Source organism: Pagrus pagrus (genome assembly GCF_965226575.1).
Source record: "Pagrus pagrus genome assembly, chromosome: 17".
In the NCBI taxonomy this organism is placed as follows: Eukaryota; Metazoa; Chordata; class Actinopteri; order Spariformes; family Sparidae; genus Pagrus; species Pagrus pagrus.
The window spans coordinates 28,376,940-28,395,558 of NC_140201.1; the positions used below are offsets into that span (position 1 = coordinate 28,376,940).

An 18,619-nucleotide genomic window follows, 5' to 3' on the forward strand; every position below is an offset into this window, starting at 1 on the left:
TAGAATTAGCATCAGAGAGTAGTCATGTAGGGAACCAATGCTTGAATGCAGAGTACTGGTATCAAGAGAGTTTCCATGGAGATTGTGTTGACCTGTTAACCCCTTCACTTTTCTTTCGTTTCTAAATATGGACCAGGCTGTTCAACATGATCTGCATTTAGGAGTAGGAGGGAGTCCATTTTAATCTCTGTGATGGTGCTCTAATAAAACACCTGAGACCCTGACAGAAACCAGGTCCAGAGCTCTGACTGTGAGCCTTGTTTCCCAACACGAGGGAACACCTCATTGGCAGAGACCTCAGAAGTATGTTGTTATGGAATTCTGTTAAACAGGAATCTTCAACTAGCTTTGTATTACTCCAATGTTGGTCATATATGCAAGTGAACATTGGTAAACTCATACTGTTTTGCCTGCTCTCAGAGACCCCCACTCTACCGCCCGGCAACTAGTGGAGCTTCTGCATGAAGCCAGCTAATGTTCTCTCTTCTGTCTCTCTAATGTAATCTATATTATGTTTGACTTGTTTGATTGGCCTTGCTTCTGAGTCCTCCTTTCTGTGGCCTGTCAATTACCTTCCTCAGTTGTGTATTCTTCTTTCAGGAATCCACTTTCTCTTGTCAAAGTTTGACTTATTGTAGTTTGCCATGGTCCCTCTCATTGTTATTGTTAACAACAAACACTTAAGAGTGTTTACATGCTCTAAGATGTACCCAAAAGTTCCTCCTAAGTAAAAGTAAAGATATTGTTTTATCATTACTTTGGTAAAAGTGAAAGTCACCCAAATTAATAGTACTTGAGTAAAAGTCTCAAAGTATCTGATATTAAATGTACTTCAATATCAAAAGTTTTTTTCTGACCTAAATGTACTTGTATTAAAAGTACAAGTAAAAGTAAAATAAACATGAATTTATACATATGTTTACAGGGTATACTATGGGCTGACTTGATCCAATATTCAGCACTTTTCTGATTGCCAATAAAATAAATGTATTTAAAAGTCTTCTAATTTGGTTCTGATGCCCCATATTATCCGCAAAGTATTAGTAATGAAAGTTATGAAATAAATGAGTGAGTGAGTAAAAAGTACAATTCTTCTTCTAAAATGTAGTGGAGCAGAAGTTCCACGCAATTGTACTTAAATACATTACTTGAGTACATTTACTTCAAAACATTCCATCACTGATTAAAATAAACTGAAAATAAGATTTTTTTAATTACAGACACAGCAGACAGCCAGGTAAAGACTATGGCTTATTACCCCAGAAGAGGGGGATCTACAAAAACATATCTACAAAACATATTTCCACTCTATGTAGTTTGTTCTGTTTGTCCTTTCTTTCAGGGGATGACGTGTTATTTTTTGTAATTTCTAAAGCAATGGATTTTCTTTTGTTCTTTATAATTAAAGAATTGTTGTTTTCCACCCATGTCGACCTCAGGAGCTGTTTCCTGCTAACAAGCAGAATGCGGAGCATTTCTCTAAGTACTTCAACGAAGCTGGCCTCAAGGAGCTGTCGGACTTCCTGCGCGTGCAGCAGAGCCTGGGAACCCGCAAAGAGCTGCAGAAAGAACTGCAGGAGCGCCTGTCCCAGCAGTGCCCCATCCGAGAGGTACTGTACAGGACAGCTGTGGGAGTCCTACTGTCAGTGTCATCAGAGTTTGGGCAGGGCCTTACTGTGTGTGTGTGTGTGTGTGTGTGTGTGTGTGTGTGTGTGTGTGTGTGTGTGTGTGTGTGTGTTCAGATGGTGGTGTACGTGAAGGAGGAGATGAAGAGGAATGAGCTGCAGGAGCAGGCTGTGATTGGGTTGTTGTGGACGTGCCTGATGAACGCTGTGGAGTGGAACAAGAAGGAGGAGCTGGTCACCGAACAGGCTCTCAAACACCTCAAAGTAGGTCACACACAGCTGATCACAGTGCTGCACAGTACAACACAGTGTCCCTCATCAGCTCTTACATTCTTTCCACTGCAGTCAATAGAGCTTGTGATAGAGGTCGTTCTTCGTGGCTGTTCAAAAATACTATGTGCTCCAGCTTCAGAATGAACAGGAAACAGCAATAAGGCATGTATTTTAAAGGTGTATTATGCAAGTTTTTACAACCAATCAGATCTTACTCTTGATGAGGTTGTTGATCACTATGATCGATGATTTGGCCACCTCGCCACGTGAGTTCTGGTTTCCACTGTCTGTATTAACCCCGATATTCATCCAGATGTTGTTTCATAATTTCAATAACTGACACTTTTTATTTATAAAAAGTTTGTTAGTGACAGCAGCCTGTTAGCAGAGCAGCAGCTTTAGCCCTGCGTCTGTCACGGTGGATGCCTTCAGGCCCGGTACTGCTGTGTAGGCCCAGCACACAAACACTGTGGTCATTTTAGTAAAACAGAAGAAAATCAAGTGGAAGTGTAGAAATACACTTTGGGTTGTGGTTACATGTTTTATCATTATCATTGTTTGATCACCTCAAACTAGGAATCGTGTTTCCGTTGCCTTAGATCAGTTGGTTGCAATCTCCAACCTTACCATTAGATGCCACTAAATCCTACACACTGGACCTTTTTGATATAAGCACATCTGTTCTGTACTATGCAAAGCATCTAGTTTTGCTGTTGGTTGGTGTTATTATTGGTATTGGCCAGAGTATAAAAACTCCCCAAGATCATTCTTGAGTAATACGAAAGGCATCATGTTGAAATATTTCTTTGGTTAAAATTAAAGTCTCCAATATGAGTAGTAATTGAGTAAAAGTCTTAAAGTATCCAATGTTAAATGTACTTAAGTACTCAGAGTTATTTTCTATAGGTAAATGTAAGCATCAAAAGTACATCTAAAAGTAAATGTATACACATGAATGATTTTACTGTATACTATGGGTCAACTGATTATCTGATCCAATATTCAACATTTTTCTGACTATCAGAATCAGTGTCTTTTTATCCGATTGTCAATAAAATTACATCATTTAAAAATGTTCTACTGTGACTATGATGCAGCATATAATCTGTAGAGTAACTAGTAACTAAAGTTATCAAGTGAAGGTAGAATATTTGCCTCCAAAACGTAGTCTAGTAGAAAGAAGCAGAAGTAATTCAAAATTGGACTTAAGTACAGTACTTGAGTAAAAGTACTTAGTTACATTCCATCACTGTATTGGCTTCACACTGCTATAATGGTTCTCATCATTTATTGAAAGATAAGAACCATTATACCAAAGTCTATCTCAAGATTCCTACATTTATAGATGAAGATGAGTTTAATGTTCGGCTAACGAGATTTCAGGATCTTTATTAGTGTTGTTACAATACTGGAATTTCTAATACTTGAAAAATATCGGCTTGTCACTCAAATAAAAAAAAATGGTGAGTCCACCTTAAGTGAGCCTGGGTCAAAGTTCTTGCTAACTCTGCCACTAACCCCCTTCACTTTAATCAGTTGGTGATACTGCTCAGCTGAGGAGTTGTAGCATTTATTCACAGAAAGCGGTCTAAACTGTACACACACCACACTGTTACATTCACTCCTATAACATTACTGTTACTAACCTCATACTCACCTTGTGTGTGTGTGTGTGTGTGTGTGTGTGTGTCTCAACTTGCTGTTGCTGAGAAAAGACAGCAAATAAGCGCAGCTGGTACCTGTGTATATATACTGCAGACAATGAGTATAGAAACAGTTTAAAATATTCAGAATCAACATGTATTGAAAAATCTATATTTTTGACTAATCCGTAGCACATGTTTAACACATCAGTACAAACAATGTTCTGGAAACCATATTGCCATTGGCGTCAGTACGGGCAGTGATATTGACGGTATTGGAGAAGCTATTTTGGAACAAGTGAAGCTACAAGCTAGTCTCCATTAGAAGTAACTGAGCTACAACAACACTTCATTACTTTTGCTGAGTTTGAAGCTACACTACATCCTCCTCAGGAACAGAAGCTCACAACATTGATGCTACATGAGGGCCACTGGGAAATGTACTGTATTAAACTTCAAGTGTTGCCGCATTTTGCTACATTTAAGGCTACTTCCTGACAATGGCTGTGTGTGTGTTTGATATTAGTGTAGTATTAATAGATATCTCCCACCACAGTCCAAAACATGCAGGTTAGGTTAACTGGCAAATTATTTTTCCCTATAGTGGGATTGTTAATGTGAGTGGTGTAAGGGAAATTCTCCTTGTTGAAGTAGAGAGTTGCTAATTCTCTGAAGAACTTCAGAATCAGTATCATGAATCAGATCTCTTTAATACATGCAGCATGGAGAGAAGACCTGAAGTGTTCTCTCCCGTCTTCCAAATGTTTCTGACTTAAATACAAAACAGAGTGGGGGGTTACAACATTTCTTCCCAGAACAATGACCCCTTGATGTTTGGTGGATCGTCTCTTTCCCAGGACAGTGACCCTTTGCTACTTCATTAGAATGTAAATGTCGTCTACCATCTGTCTTCCTGTAGCACCTCAGACGAGAGGCAATTGTCTCTCGTCTGACTCTATGACACTTACAGCAAAAGAGGTTTCTCCCCTTTTGTTCTCACATCCTGATATGGTGTTTACAGTATATTTCTTACTGAATGGAAAACTATTTAATTTCTCACATTCCTCCCTTTTGACACAAAGTGTCAACACACATTTCTGGGAATTAAATTTCAAATTCAAATAAAACAAAACCATTAACAGCAACCAGCAATAACAAAACAACGACAAAGAAAACACGTAATTTGACCTAAAAAATTATGACTCTTCGTTACGGTACAAAGAAAATACAACAACAGCATTAAAGCAAATCAATTAGTTCATTAGCATTGAACTCCAAAAACCATTTTGTTCAAACTACTAAACTGTTTTTTTTATTATTATTATTATTCCGTGATCAGCTGCGCTATTGTGGTTGTTCTGATGTCATCTTCCTCTGGGGTCACTTGATTCTGTGTAGTCGGCATGCCAATGTCACTTTTGTCCTCTGTGTCTTCTTTGGACCCTCGTTGTTAACAGTCCATTGCCATCCTTCTGTGATGGATGGGTGTCTAAGTATCAGTATAATGACATCAGTTTGACTGGTGGTTGCAAGTGAATCAGTGGTGGTGTGATAGGTATGAATATATGAGGACGTTTGGAGTCCAATTGTTGCAAGCTTCTGAATTTGCAGGAACAGCTCTCATCTTGCTGTTAAGCTGAAGACCAGGATTGATCTACAACGCTTTTGGTGACCAACCCAATGATGAAACTGTAGCCACGATCATCCACCAGAAGTCCTCATCACTTTCCCCACAGGTTAAGTTGTCTTCTTCTCAGAAGAATAATCGCTGGAGAGGGTTTACACTCGAATTCCTGGATCTGGATTCACGTTTCTCCCTCAGCTATCCAGACACAGTTAGAGTCATTCACATGTAGAGTCAGGCTCAGATGGGGCAGCTTTTACCTGAGGGAAGAAAAGCTTCAAGACATAGTTAAGCTCACAACAATGTTTTAACATGTCATCATCCATTCATGTCAGAGTTAAACTGTTTTGAGGAAACAGGCTGTTCATCATTCTCATAGGACAGCCAGTCAGTACCTCATAAGGAGACAATCGAGTTTTCTTATGTGGGCAGTCTCTCATAAACATTAATGCAGGTTAATTAATGCAACATTAAAGAGGTAAAACCTCAACTATTAATACATTTGTTTCTGTCACTAATTTTGTTAGTTTTGTTTTCAGGGTCTGGTTAGCCTATTCCACTGCACCTCCACTAGCTGGATGGTAGACATGTTTTTTTTTTGTTTTTTTTTGGGTTTATCTACAGGCTTTCAGAGAAGCTTTGAATTACACTATTTATAAAATAAGACCCATTATCGCTAGTTAATTTAGATCGAAGGCCCTCAACATGGAATTACGTCTCTCAACAATGCTTTTGTTACTGAGAGCAAACTGGAGCGACTGTAGCATTTTTACATTGGAAGCATTCAATCCATTTTGGAAACATGTCAACAATCCATCATTAAATGCTCAAAGGGACCTTCAGGTTTAGGATGGCTGACAGGGGCATTGCTACACCTCTGCCAACATTATTAGTTGCACAAATTACACAATTTTTACAAAAATTTACAGCAAAAGTTGAAAATCCTGGCGCATACCACAATCTATTTACAATATCCAACATCCCCCCTTTTGACTCATGGTCAAGACCATGAGTCAAATTTGCCAAAAAGGGAATATAGCTTTTTTCAGTACTGTGCCTTCATGCAGCCTACATGAGGCTAGATGAGGTTTTGTTTTGTTTTTTGGGGTTTTTTTTTAAAAAAAGCTCAGCTCCTGTTTGAAGCAAAAAGACATCATTAAGGGTGTTGGACAGACATAAGCATCTGTAGAGTGGGGGAGGCAGGTGACAGAGCAGCTGCCTTTGACACCGGGACAACAGAACCTGTATGAGCTTGACATTTGCATAACACTACAGAGACAGGTAGAAGTAATGCAGACAAGAGGTTACTGATGGGACTTCTATGTGCTATAAGTTCGCTGTAGAAGTAAGGAAACGTAAGTTATGACACACATAAACTGCATATTTCAAGTCATTGTAAAACTGTGACGTCATGTCCTGTTCCTAGAATAAAAAAAAAAACGAGTTACTGCAAAATATTCAGCTGCCCGAGCAAACAGGAAGTTTAGCATTTTCAACTATGGCATTCTCAGTACATATTGCATATGAGACACAAGGGGATCCATCGGTCGGATTCCTCATAGCAGAACCATCTACAAAGAAGACAAAGTTAGGGTTAATAAGGGGTGTGTCAAAATAATGCATCCTGTGGTTTTGACACAGACATGGATGTGGTCCTCCATCTTGAGCTGTATGGATCAAAGTTGATGGGTTAAAGACACTACATTGTTTTAGAGTGACATGAGACATTGTTAGTAGCACATTTGTTAGTGCAAAACTCATGCTTGGATTAGGTGAGTAGTTTTACTCAGTGTTAAAAGAGCAGACAGCATGCAGAACATTAACAGTTAGAGGACAGCTAGTGATCAGCTGTGGCCATAACTTTCTTTGGTAGCAACTGCTACAGCTCTTACACAATCTTACTATAGCTCTCTCTGTAGTGTAAAATTATTCTGATTAATGACCTATTAGGCCCTGTTTGCCACCATGGGCTAAGTACAGGTTTTTGCATAAACCACCACATTCAGAAAGAGTAATAGTTTTTTCTTTTTCCTTTTTTTTTTTTTTGTGATCTTTGCGCAAATTCTAGGGTTTGGTAGGCCTAAACAAAAAACAAAAAAAGCTTCAAGCTTGATTTAAGTCAGTAGAGGCTGTTTCTGCCTCAAAAGTCAGTCAAAGTCAGTCTTGGTCAAATGTTTTCACCCATGTGTGATGTCATACAAGGGTTGGGAGATCTCCACAAAATTAAGAATCCATGGACAACAATAGCCTGCTAAATCCAAAAAGGCAATCATTTGTTTTTTTCGTTCGCAGTTTTGAAACATCCAAGATGTTTGACGTTGAGGAGGACGTACATTTCTGGATGTGGTCAGGACCCAATTTTCGACCCTCCGGAGTATAATAGCGCATTACATTTTTTTGTTGCAACTTCGTCCTTCTAAACTTCAGGACCGTTTTCTGCCAGAAAACAAAGTGGAGACACTGTTTCAGTTCTTGACAATATCCATGTAACGTAAAACACATATACAAATTATCCATATACTAAACAAGAGCACTACCACACAATGGCTGCTAATGCAACAAGTTCTCAGCTCCATAGCAAACAGAGTTGGACTGGTGAAGAAACCCTATGGCATCTTCATCCAAGAATAAAGCTTACCATTGAAAGAGAAAACAAACCAGAACTGTGAGTCAGGATGAACAGGAATGCTAAAATCTGCATTTGTTAAATCAATTACTGAACCCCCACCGTCTGATAGAAGTTTTGATATGAGTGTTACAACATCTGCTGGATGCTCAACAACTTCACAACTAACGTGTTTTACTAGTCTCCACCCCCCATTTGGTTTCTTAACAGGCAAGATGGGGGAGTTACATGGTGAACTTAGGGATTCAACAATGGCACCTTGAATTATGATAGACTAAATGACAAGAGCAATGACTTTAAAAAGCTTTAGGGCTGAGCGGATATTGTTTTTTATCTAGTCTAAAAGTTGATTTCGACTGGACAATAATTATCATCATAATAATAATTTGCATCTTTTATATTCCCAAAAATCAAATTTGCTTAGAGCCCTCAAGCTACCAGAAACTGTTAGAAGCAATGCTTAGTCTTTAGCAGTCAATCAGTGTTTCTCTCTGTCTCTCTGTCTATGTGTGTGTGTGTGTGTGTGTGTGTGTGTGTGTGTGTGTATCATTATTTGTGTCTAAATGTTTTTCTCTATGTGTTGCTCAATGCTCTGACCTTCCTCCACTGTCTCCTTTCCCTTTGTCGCGGGGAATCCTGGAGAATGAACAGACACCTTTAGGTGGTGCATGTGGCCAGGATTCTTCTGGATCTCGTCCCTCTTGTTTAAGCTCAGGGGTAGCACGATCATGTGATGTATGCCCATAGCCTTCCAATCTGCAGCATCGGCATTTTTGTCAGTTCTGTTGCACTCTCCTTGACGCGTTGGATGTGAACTCAGTCTGCTTCTCCTCTTGCTGTTCTGTTGAGACTGCCATCTTTGTCCAGGACTCTGTGATCCACCCATCTCCAGTCTTTTGGGTGCCAGGTAGTTCCTGCAACCTCCTTGAATTTTTCGGCTGACATAGGGAACATCATCCCCTCTATGATCTTGACTCCGCAACCAGTAGTCAACAGAAGCTGCTATTGGAGAAAAAAGTCTTTTTTGGAGAAGAGTGGTTAATTTGTGTCTCTTTAGGAGATAGGGAGAGGGCTGACAGGTAAGGGTGTATTTCCACTCATACGCCCATTTTATTGTAGTGGGGCCTATCATATCATATTATACTGTATAATATCATTATATTACAGTATTTAATATAGGATCATATTATTATTATTATATTATATTATTGTATTACCTGTTATCAGGTTTGCATCAAACACTCCTATTCAATTTCTAAGTCGTCTATAAGGATTATCTAGAACTCCTTCAGCCTCTTGAAATCACAGTATATATATATAATCAGTTCTTTTGCAAGCTTTACTTAGTAGATTACAACAGCCTCTTGCTGTGTTGTTACTTTAGTTTCTTTTTTTTCTTTTTCTAGTCCAATACCACGCAGGAATTACATGGAAGTCCAATACCACACAGGAATTACATGGAAAACAGGCACCCCCAGGGCCCTTTACACACAAAAGTCCAATACCACACAGGAATTATATGGAAAAACAGGCACCCCTCATGGACCCTTTACACACGTGAACTCACTACCACACAGGAATTATGTGAGCAACCTAGGTTTCACAATAGAGCAAATGATTCACAACACCGTACTCACTTATTAGATGGAGCGTCCGCTGTCTGCCACCCGTGCCTGACTTCAGGTGGGATCCAGTCCTCCGTTTGTCGGAGCGGAACTTTCCCTGAGTCTCCTTGAAACTCCTGCCGACAGTTAAACCTTCAGTCCTGACTTAAATACAAACAGAGTGGGGGGTTACAACATTTCTTCCCAGAACAATGACCCCCTGATGTTTTGTGGATCGTCTCTTTCCCAGGACAGTGACCCTTGCTATTTCATTAGAATGTAAATGTCGTCTACCATCTATCTTCCTGTAACACCTCAGACGAGAGGCAATTGTCTCTCGTCTGACTCTATGACACTTACAGCAAAAGGGGTTTCTCCCCTTTTGTTCTCACATCCTGATATGGTGTTTACAGTATATTTCTTACTGAATGGAAAACTATTTAATTTCTCACAGTGGTTGTCTCTGTTGGTGACATGTCAGCACACTACTCCAGGCTTTGGTTTTGGTATAAATATTAGTTTTAGTATTGGCATTAGTTTAGATTTTTGTATCTGATTTACTATTAGCCTTGGTATTAAAATTGGGATTAAAATGAATATTGTTAAAGAAACTTCAGGTGTTCACTGTGTGTGTGTGTGTGTGTGTGTGTGTGTGTGTGTGTGTGTGTGTGTGTGTGTGTGTGTGTGTGTGTGTGTGTGTGTGCTCTTTGTCAGCACTATGCTCCTCTGCTGGCAGTTTTCAGCACTCAGGGTCAGTCTGAGCTAGTGCTGCTTCTGAAGATCCAGGAGTACTGCTACGACAACATCCACTTCATGAAGTCCTTCTCAAAGATAGTGGTGCTCTTCTACAAAGGTTAGCATCATGTACTGCATCAAGTATATCAGTTGTACCCTCCTGCAGCTGGTCCTTATGTACTTTCCAGATGTGTTGTCTTTGGTGTCCATGAGTAGAAGTTTTAAGCTCTCAGCACTGAATGTTTCTCTCTCTAAATGCAGCTGATGTCCTGAGTGAGGAGGCTATCTTGAAGTGGTACAAAGTTGCCCATGGTGCCAAAGGGAAGAGTGTCTTTTTGGAACAGATGAAGAAGTTTGTTGAGTGGCTCCAGAATGCTGAAGAAGGCAATAACAATATTACTTATTTCATGTCCTCCACACTCTGTCAGGAGTATTTGTTAGTACAGCAACCAAACAAGGAGACTCGTGGATAAATAATAAATAAAGTTTTACGATTTCTGTTCTAAGGGTGCATTCTACTAATTTAGATACTGCCTTATTTTGTTTTGTTTTTAAATGATATAATTTATACTTGGGTGGTATTATTTAAGCAGTATAAATAGTCAGGTTTTATCTATATATAGGCCCAATAGACCTTTGGTGCCTAACATCCACTAGGCTGGAGTGGACGGATGTATTTTCAGTCAGCGAAAGGGTTGTGCAAGAAAAGTGTTAATAACGGAAACAAAACAAAAGTGTCTAACACCTTATTTAGTTGAAAATGTTTTTACCTGTCTGGTTTTCTGAGAGTAGAAGGATTTAACAGTTATTCCTGAATCACTTTTTATCACATTGATGCACAACATTGGACATTTAACTCCTTCACAATTCGATATATTACTTGTTTAAAGGAACTTGGGGCAGAATCAAGAAATAAGACTCAATAGTGACACGGCCGCTGCGGCCCTTAGGGTAACTGCAGCCATCAGCCAAGCCTGCGGGGGAGCGCACATGAACTCTTCACAGCAGTGCAGCTGATGCCTTATCTTCTACACACATGAAGCAGCTGGGAAGCCGGCTCACTGTGTGTAGCAACACACAAGCGCGGCGATTTACCGTTACGGTCGATGCAGTCTGAAGGCACAGGCGAAAGCAAAGACGGCTTATTGGGGGACAGAAATATCGTCTCTGATACAGGATTGCTGTGTGTAAGCGGCTAATGTTACTACACAGACACAAACAAACCGTTAGCCTGTGGCTACATCCAGCTGCCAACGTCACCTCCCGGATAACGGGTTGGGCTTTCGGTTCCATATATAAAGGGACATATTTCTAACTATTCGGTTTCAGACTAAAGGACCGTGGAAAATGCGCAGTCTGTAACTATTCAGTGTTACACAGCGGTGTAACATGTAACTTAGTGGTAAACATGTAACTTAGCGGCTAAGTTACATGTTTGCAGCTAACGCTACTTTGCATGTTAGGTCACTCCGAGTCCTCGGTGATCTCATATGATTTTCAAATCAAGCTCTAAACATGACCTGTAATGTTTTCTTACCTGGTTACTAGGAAATGAGCCATGTCAGCATCTGTTTTCAGTCCCAATTCAAGTTGAAGCTGCTTCCATGAGTCGAGGGCGTATCCAATGTATATTCGGGTGCCAGCCCAGCTTTGGTCGTAATTTCGTTTCGACTCACGACATGCCACTGATAAAACCTTGGTTTTCTTCTTAGTATTACTTTTTAGTGGACTTTGTGTGGTGGTGGGTCGTTTGCTGGCCGTAGCAGAATCCATTACTACCCAAACACTAGTTTGTGTCCACCGCGCTTGTCTTCTTCGTGTATCCAGGTCGAAAGCCATCGAGGACGCGCATCCAGCATCATCTGACGTCACGTCCGCAGGACTGCGCGGGAAATTCAGACACCGAATTGCAGTACATTATGCAGCACACAGCCTGTTCAAGGCAATGGAGAGATATGTGGGTGGGCTCATTCTTTTTGGTTTTGAACACTTCATCACCCATTAGCATTAAAAAACTTAAAATACATGTTTATTTTTTTACAGATCCTGCCCCATGTCCCTTTAAGAGTAAAAATAAAAAACATTGAAAAAATATGCCTTTGTGAATTAGTAATTTATGGTTAAAAGCATAATTAATAATGTGATATTTGCTCATTTTGAAGCACAAAACAGAGTATTGAGTAATGAGTGAATGAGTAATTCTCAGTGTAACCAGCAGATAGAGCTGTTGTCTGACGTTGTCTTTCCTTCCTGCCCTCAGAGTCAGAGGGGGAAGAGGGCTAGAGGAGGAGCAGCAGGTGGTCTTGTGGTCTGTGTCATGTGGCCTGTATGACAATGTAGCAGCTAGTTAACATGTTGTGTAGAGTCCGTCTGGGCTGAGATGGAGGCACTCCAACACCAAAAACCACAGACCCTCTGCCCTCGGTCAGTCAGGTCTGAACACTGGACCAGGAGGCAGTCCCACACACGGAGCCAGCCTTACTGACGTCCACCTCAGCAGACTCCATCCAAAACATTGTTTAGGAATAGGCGCATGACCTCTGCAGTAGATGTACACTTGTTTTAGGACATTCAAAAGAATTTTATGTGTGTATGTAACTTGGCAATACTCATCTTTTTATTAATAAACTGGTTTTATATGTCTATGCGTATGTGCTCCATTTCTCCACTAGTTAAATACAAATCCATTCACAGAGGGACCTTTTCAGTTGTAACCTACAGTACATGAGTAATATTGTTGTACTAACAGTAATATCTGCAAATAACAGTGATGTGGTGAGAACTGGAGATACACTGGTTCACCACATAAACAGTCATTTGAAGTTTACTTTTGCTGTATCTTTGTACTTTTGTCAAGCACCAGCGTTTCAGTTGCACAGAATTAGAAGAAATGAAACACTAAAATAGAAAAAGAAAAAACAATATCAAAAGTAGAAATGAACGCAAAATAAAGAAAAACTCATACAAAATTCTATTAAATAATAATAGATTAATAATTATTTTAAAAATTCACCTTTGGATAGAGTCAGGATAGGTAGGCCTATAATAAGACTTATGTAAATAAAAAACAACAGTTATGACACTGTCATAATTTCTGTTTGTCTCCTGACGGCATTGCAGTTTTGTTTTCTTAACCTTCACACAAACTATCATCTGCATCTGGGAGGGGTTCTAACCCCTTGGTCACAGAGTGTGTAACTACAGCACAGGAGTATGCTACAGAAATTTGCTGGACCAAGTTGTCTAGGATGGGCAAATCTTCTCCAATGATCACATCATAGGCTAGGTGATCTAGCACTCCGACAGTTAGATAATAGTTGGATAATCTTTCTTACATCCATGACTACGTGATATTTTCACTTTGATCAAAGTTAGTTAGAGCATTACAGAGTTAGCTGGACTTTACCAAGGTTTGTGAACTACCAGTGTCAGCCAGCGCCTTTGCCACCTTACCATTAACCATGAAAACAACTACATGTTTGTGGGGAATCATTTCATTGTCATTGTCATCAATTTATGAACGGGGTACAAAACACAACTCAACTGACTTTGATTTTCTTAAAAGGACACAACGAAGCTTTGTGGCCAGGCTGCTGACAGTAATAACGTATAAAGTTAAACTTTACGTTTGATTGAACAGGTTTCTTACCAACTCCAGTGTCCTTACTGCCGACAACAGGCAAACTGTACAGTCTGCCCTCCTCAAACCTTGGTTTCCCAAAAGTCACCTTTTTATTTAAAGGGTCCCGGTAGGCGGCTGCATAGCGCTCTGCCAGGTCTGCGGCTTCCTCTCCTGTCTGGGGATTGTGCTCCTTTACCCAGGTGCAGATGTCTGGATGGAGCACATGAAGGTATTGCTCAAACACAATGGTTTCCCCCATCTCCTTAGTGCGGCTGTTTGGTCGCATCCATTGTTTGTAAAGTCCCTTTATCCGATTGTAGGTCTCTCGCACAGTCTCTCCCACCAGCACAATAGTGCTCCGGAAACGCTGTCTGTAAGTCTCTTCTCTTACATTGAACTTCATTAACACTGCAGCTTCAATCGCCTCATAGGATTCTGACTGTTCTTCATCCATTCCTGTGTGTGTTTTCACTCTAACAGCTGCTCATTCATGCCCTCCTGTTGAGAAGAGAGTGTTTACCTTCAGTGATTACTCAGTACCTTACATAGGTCATAAAACAACATAAAACAAGGTCATAAAAGAGGTCACAAGTTACAGGTCACAGTTCACATTTAACAGTCTCTCTCAATAGGGCTGTGTAAACATCAATTCACATTCCTCTACATGAAGTACAACATTCTCATCACATATCCCTCCTGTTTATGCTGACTTTAAGCATAATTATAACATACATTTTGTGGAGTGTGAGAGTGAAAACCCTATCAGGCAGTTCAAAACATTCTAGTTAACCATTATCCTTCTAGATAGGGAAACTCTCTCACGGTTCCGCTGCCCCGGCAACCACACACAGGTACTTTATTTATCAAGGCACAGAAGTTATAAAAATAACCATAAGTTCAAAAGCTTTTGACTACAATGTTACCCCCAAAACAAAACATAAGCGCCCTCACCAAGCTGGTCAACCCATCATACTTGGCTACGGACCTGTCCCTACCCAACTAAGCTATCCCTTGCACGTAAAAGAATAAAAAGATGGGGTCACTTTTAATATGTACAGTATTCACAAATGCTGTGCGTATTTTTCTCCTAAGTGGCTCTAGTTAGCCAATTCAAAAAGCTACAACTTCAAAAAGCTACAACTTCGTTTACCTTTGCTAGTGTGATGAGAAGTGCAACATTTTCATCACACTAGCTATCCACTCAAAGTGAACAAAGAAGCTCTCTGGAGCTTCTCTTTCTTTAAAGTCAGGTAGTGATGGGATACTCGATTCCTTTTACTGACTCGAGTTTGTATGAGTCACTCACTAAAGTGAATCGTGTTTTCGAGTCACTTGAGTCAGTCACCCAGAGTGTGCGCCACGGAATGTACAAACAAGTTCCAAACCACTCCAGTCCCCAAATCATTGTGAAAAAGACTAAAAATCAAGAAGTCTCCAAGGCAAAACATTTATTTTTCTTTCTTTCTCTCTAAGTAAATGTAAATAACCCAAACAGCCAATAAACTAACATTCAGTGCAAAATTATAATAAAATGTATGAAACTGTGCACAAATAGAAAAAACTAAGTTTAAATAACCGAAACAATAGTGCAAAAATAATAACTTTCTAACATTCAACAGTGCACCATTAGAATAACTATGTACAGAATGAATGAACTCCCGCTTCCTTCAAAATGAAGCCTCTTCACAAATTGACATTCAGGAAAACAAGCTCACGCACCTTTCCTGGACTGAGCCTGTCTCTCCTGTCAGTTATAATTTGCCCTGTCTTTGAAAAGATCCGCTCTGATGGCACTGATGTTGCCACAATGCAGAGCCTTGTCTTCATTACCTCACACATGTTCTTGTAAACAAGGGCACGAGATCTCCACCACTCCAGAGGGGCGGCTGTTCGGGGTAGGAGCTGCTCACACAGGAACCCTTTAATCTCCAGCACTGCCTCTGTTAAGGGGTTTTGGACCCCTGGCCTCAGGGAGGAAACCCGCTCCTCAAAGTCAGCCCAAATTGCAGGCACTGACTCAGTGGGAGGACTGACAGGTGGGTTAGCCTCCTCTCCCTCTGTGCTGGGTGTTCCTGGAGGCAGTGATCTTGCCTCCCTCGATGCTGCTCCTACCACCCTTGACACAGCCTCCTCTGCATATTTATCCTGCACAAATGCATGCATCTTGAACCTGGGGTCCAAGAGTGTAGCATCTGCGAACAGGTTCATTGCTCAATCCCCCCCAACCTTTTGGTTAGTTCTGCCATAAGAATGTCAACCATGTCACATATTGGTTGGTGGATGGAGGGATTTCTCTGCCGGTGTGCAGTAGACCTCTGGAGCCCTCTGGCCATTAGTATGGCTTTTGAACCGGTCACAAACCTGTAAAAAGAATGAAAAATACTGTGACTAGTACTATGCCCTTTTCTTCTTTATCATATTGCAGTTGTAGCCTGTTAGATATAAAGTTCTATTTCAAATTGCACATGCCTCCAGCAATAAAAATGCATAACTGTTTGTTTCAGTTAACTGTTATTTTAATGTTTACTGTATTCCTACTGTGTTGCATTGTGTTCTGTGACCATTAGAGAAAAACAGGAAGTGAAAAAATGACTTTCCTCACTGAATGTAAAGTTTTGTATTGTTGAAATCACTGTATGGATGTTCTCTCAGCATCAATCATCTTGAGAAATGCGTCAAAGCAATTAAAAAATATGTAATAAATATATGCATTATTATAATGTTTTTACTTACCTCTCTGAACTCAGTTCCACAGTCACTTCCTCAAAGGGCTGGAGGACAACGCCGGCCTCTTTGACAATTTCCCACTCTTCTAGGGACAGTGGTTGTTGCTGAGGATTCACCAGGGCCATGGTGGAGATGAGTGGATCCTTGACTTCTGTGATGCGCTTCAACATGTAATAGGTAGAATTCTACCTGGTAGGAACATCTTGCTTCAGCCGTAGCTGGGGTTGTCCCATTTGCAGCTGCATTTCTCCTAGTTTAGCAGTGGCCACTGTGCTTCGTCTGGTGTATTCAGTTATGGATTTTACCTTTCGGATGATCTCTTGAATCTGAGGCTGCTGTATTCCATTCCTCACAACTAAATTTAATATGTGAGCAAAGCAGCTTAGGTGGTTCCAGTGTAGAACATCATTTATAGCCTTCTTTATATTGGCGGCACTGTCAGTTACACAAGCAACTATCTTCTCATTGATCCCCCATTCTGTTGCTATTCTTCTCAATCCCCTTGCCAGATTTGCAGCTGTGTGGTTGTCTGTCATCTCGAAGTTTGAAGTCATTTACATAATGACATGTAATAGACATGTTGCCTGTTGTGTTGCTGGAGGTCCAGCAGTCGGTTGTTAGGCATACAGCAGGTGCCGTCTTGATTTTCTCAAGAAGATCAGTTCTCACCTGTTCAAAAAGATTAGGCAGAAGCTGTCTTGATACTGTACTTCTGCTGAGAAGCACATATGAAGGGTCAAGTGCCTTAGTGTATTCTCTAAATCCCTTGTCGTCTACAACAGAAAAGGGCCGAAAATCTGTGGCAATCATTTTTACCAGTGCCTTGTCCACCTTACTCTGCTGTATTGGCATCATGGGCATTGAGACAAATGCTCCCATGTCAGATTGCCTCTGCCTCTTGCTGTGACTGTCACTCTCTGCTCTGATTGTGTGTTTCTGCTGTTGTCGTTACAGCTGTTCCTGTTGCTGATGTAGGTTGTGCAGGAGTAGCTGTTTGGTTTTGGTTGCCCTGTTGTAAAATCACGGTGGGGTGTTTTCTGCTTAGGTGCCTCCTCATATCTGACGTGCTTCCACCTTGAAGAGATAAAACCACCTTACACAACTGGCACTTTGCATGTGTTGGGCTTGTCATTTCAAAATGCATCCAGACATCACTTTTCCGGCGAGTATCCATTTTTTCCTTCTCAAAAAGTAGGCTATATTTTCTTCTGACCTGTGCACACGAGGTTTTGGGTTCGATCTCCGCAACATCTAATTTCATCCCGTCAATTAAACATAGGCTATGTTAATTCCTGGGATTCAACAAGTAGCTACGGGAACAAAATTAATTTGGATTTTTGTTATCATCATTTACAATTATGATGATTTAATGTTATCTTAGTTACATTAATTCCTGACAGTAGTTCCTTAGTATGACCCTGTAGAGACTACATGTCTTTTAGGAGGAGAGAGAGAGAGAGACAGACAGACAGACAGACCACCCCCAACTGTAACCTAGAAACGACAGTGTTGTCTTCAGGCCAGCAGGGTCGCTGATGAATCATAAATGAAGTATGGGAGTAACGTGAGACAGGAAGAATAACGTGGATGACGACACAAACGAGCCGCACCACAGCAGCTCTGATGAAACATGACTGCACTTCCAAACACACTGAGAACAGAACTGATCCACAATGTTTCTGGAAGACTCTCTGAGGACAGAACCGGACTTCTATGTATCCAGTCTGGAGCCCGCCCCTCGCTGAGCAATATGACAGCGGGGGTCAAGTTAAACAGGTGATCACACTAACACATCGATTTTCTCATGCTGCCTTCAAAATAAAAGCATGGAATCTAATCCCTTACCAGACACAAATAAACTGAAGTTTTTGATATATTGACATTTAAAAACTTAGTCAGTATAGGTTATCACATTATCACATCGGCAAAACGCTGAAACATTGACTTACTAATTAAATATTTTTCATACAGTTTCTGTATGAAAAATACAGAAACTGTATGAAAAATATATTTTTCATACAGTATATATATATATATATATATATATATATATATCACTCTTTATAATAACCATCATTAATAAATGGTAAACCATCATTAATAAATGGTAAATTCATAGTTAATAATATGCTGATAAGTT

General features: G+C 40.3%; 1 protein-coding gene across 2 annotated transcripts in view; it reads left to right on the plus strand.

Annotated features, from left to right (window-relative positions):
- The window catches only part of bzw2 (basic leucine zipper and W2 domains 2), a 41,675-nt gene extending 28,902 nt beyond the window's left edge, over positions 1-12,773 (plus strand). For both annotated transcript variants that reach the window (XM_084378632.1, XM_084378631.1), the window contains exons 8-12: positions 1,440-1,610; positions 1,743-1,889; positions 10,110-10,248; positions 10,392-10,514; positions 12,391-12,773. In XM_084378632.1, coding sequence (XP_084234758.1) covers positions 1,440-1,610; positions 1,743-1,889; positions 10,110-10,248; positions 10,392-10,514; positions 12,391-12,413 — 603 coding nt within the window. In that variant the 3' untranslated portion in view covers positions 12,414-12,773. The remainder of the gene's footprint in view (positions 1-1,439; positions 1,611-1,742; positions 1,890-10,109; positions 10,249-10,391; positions 10,515-12,390) is intronic.
- The last annotated feature ends 5,846 nt before the right edge of the window (positions 12,774-18,619 follow it).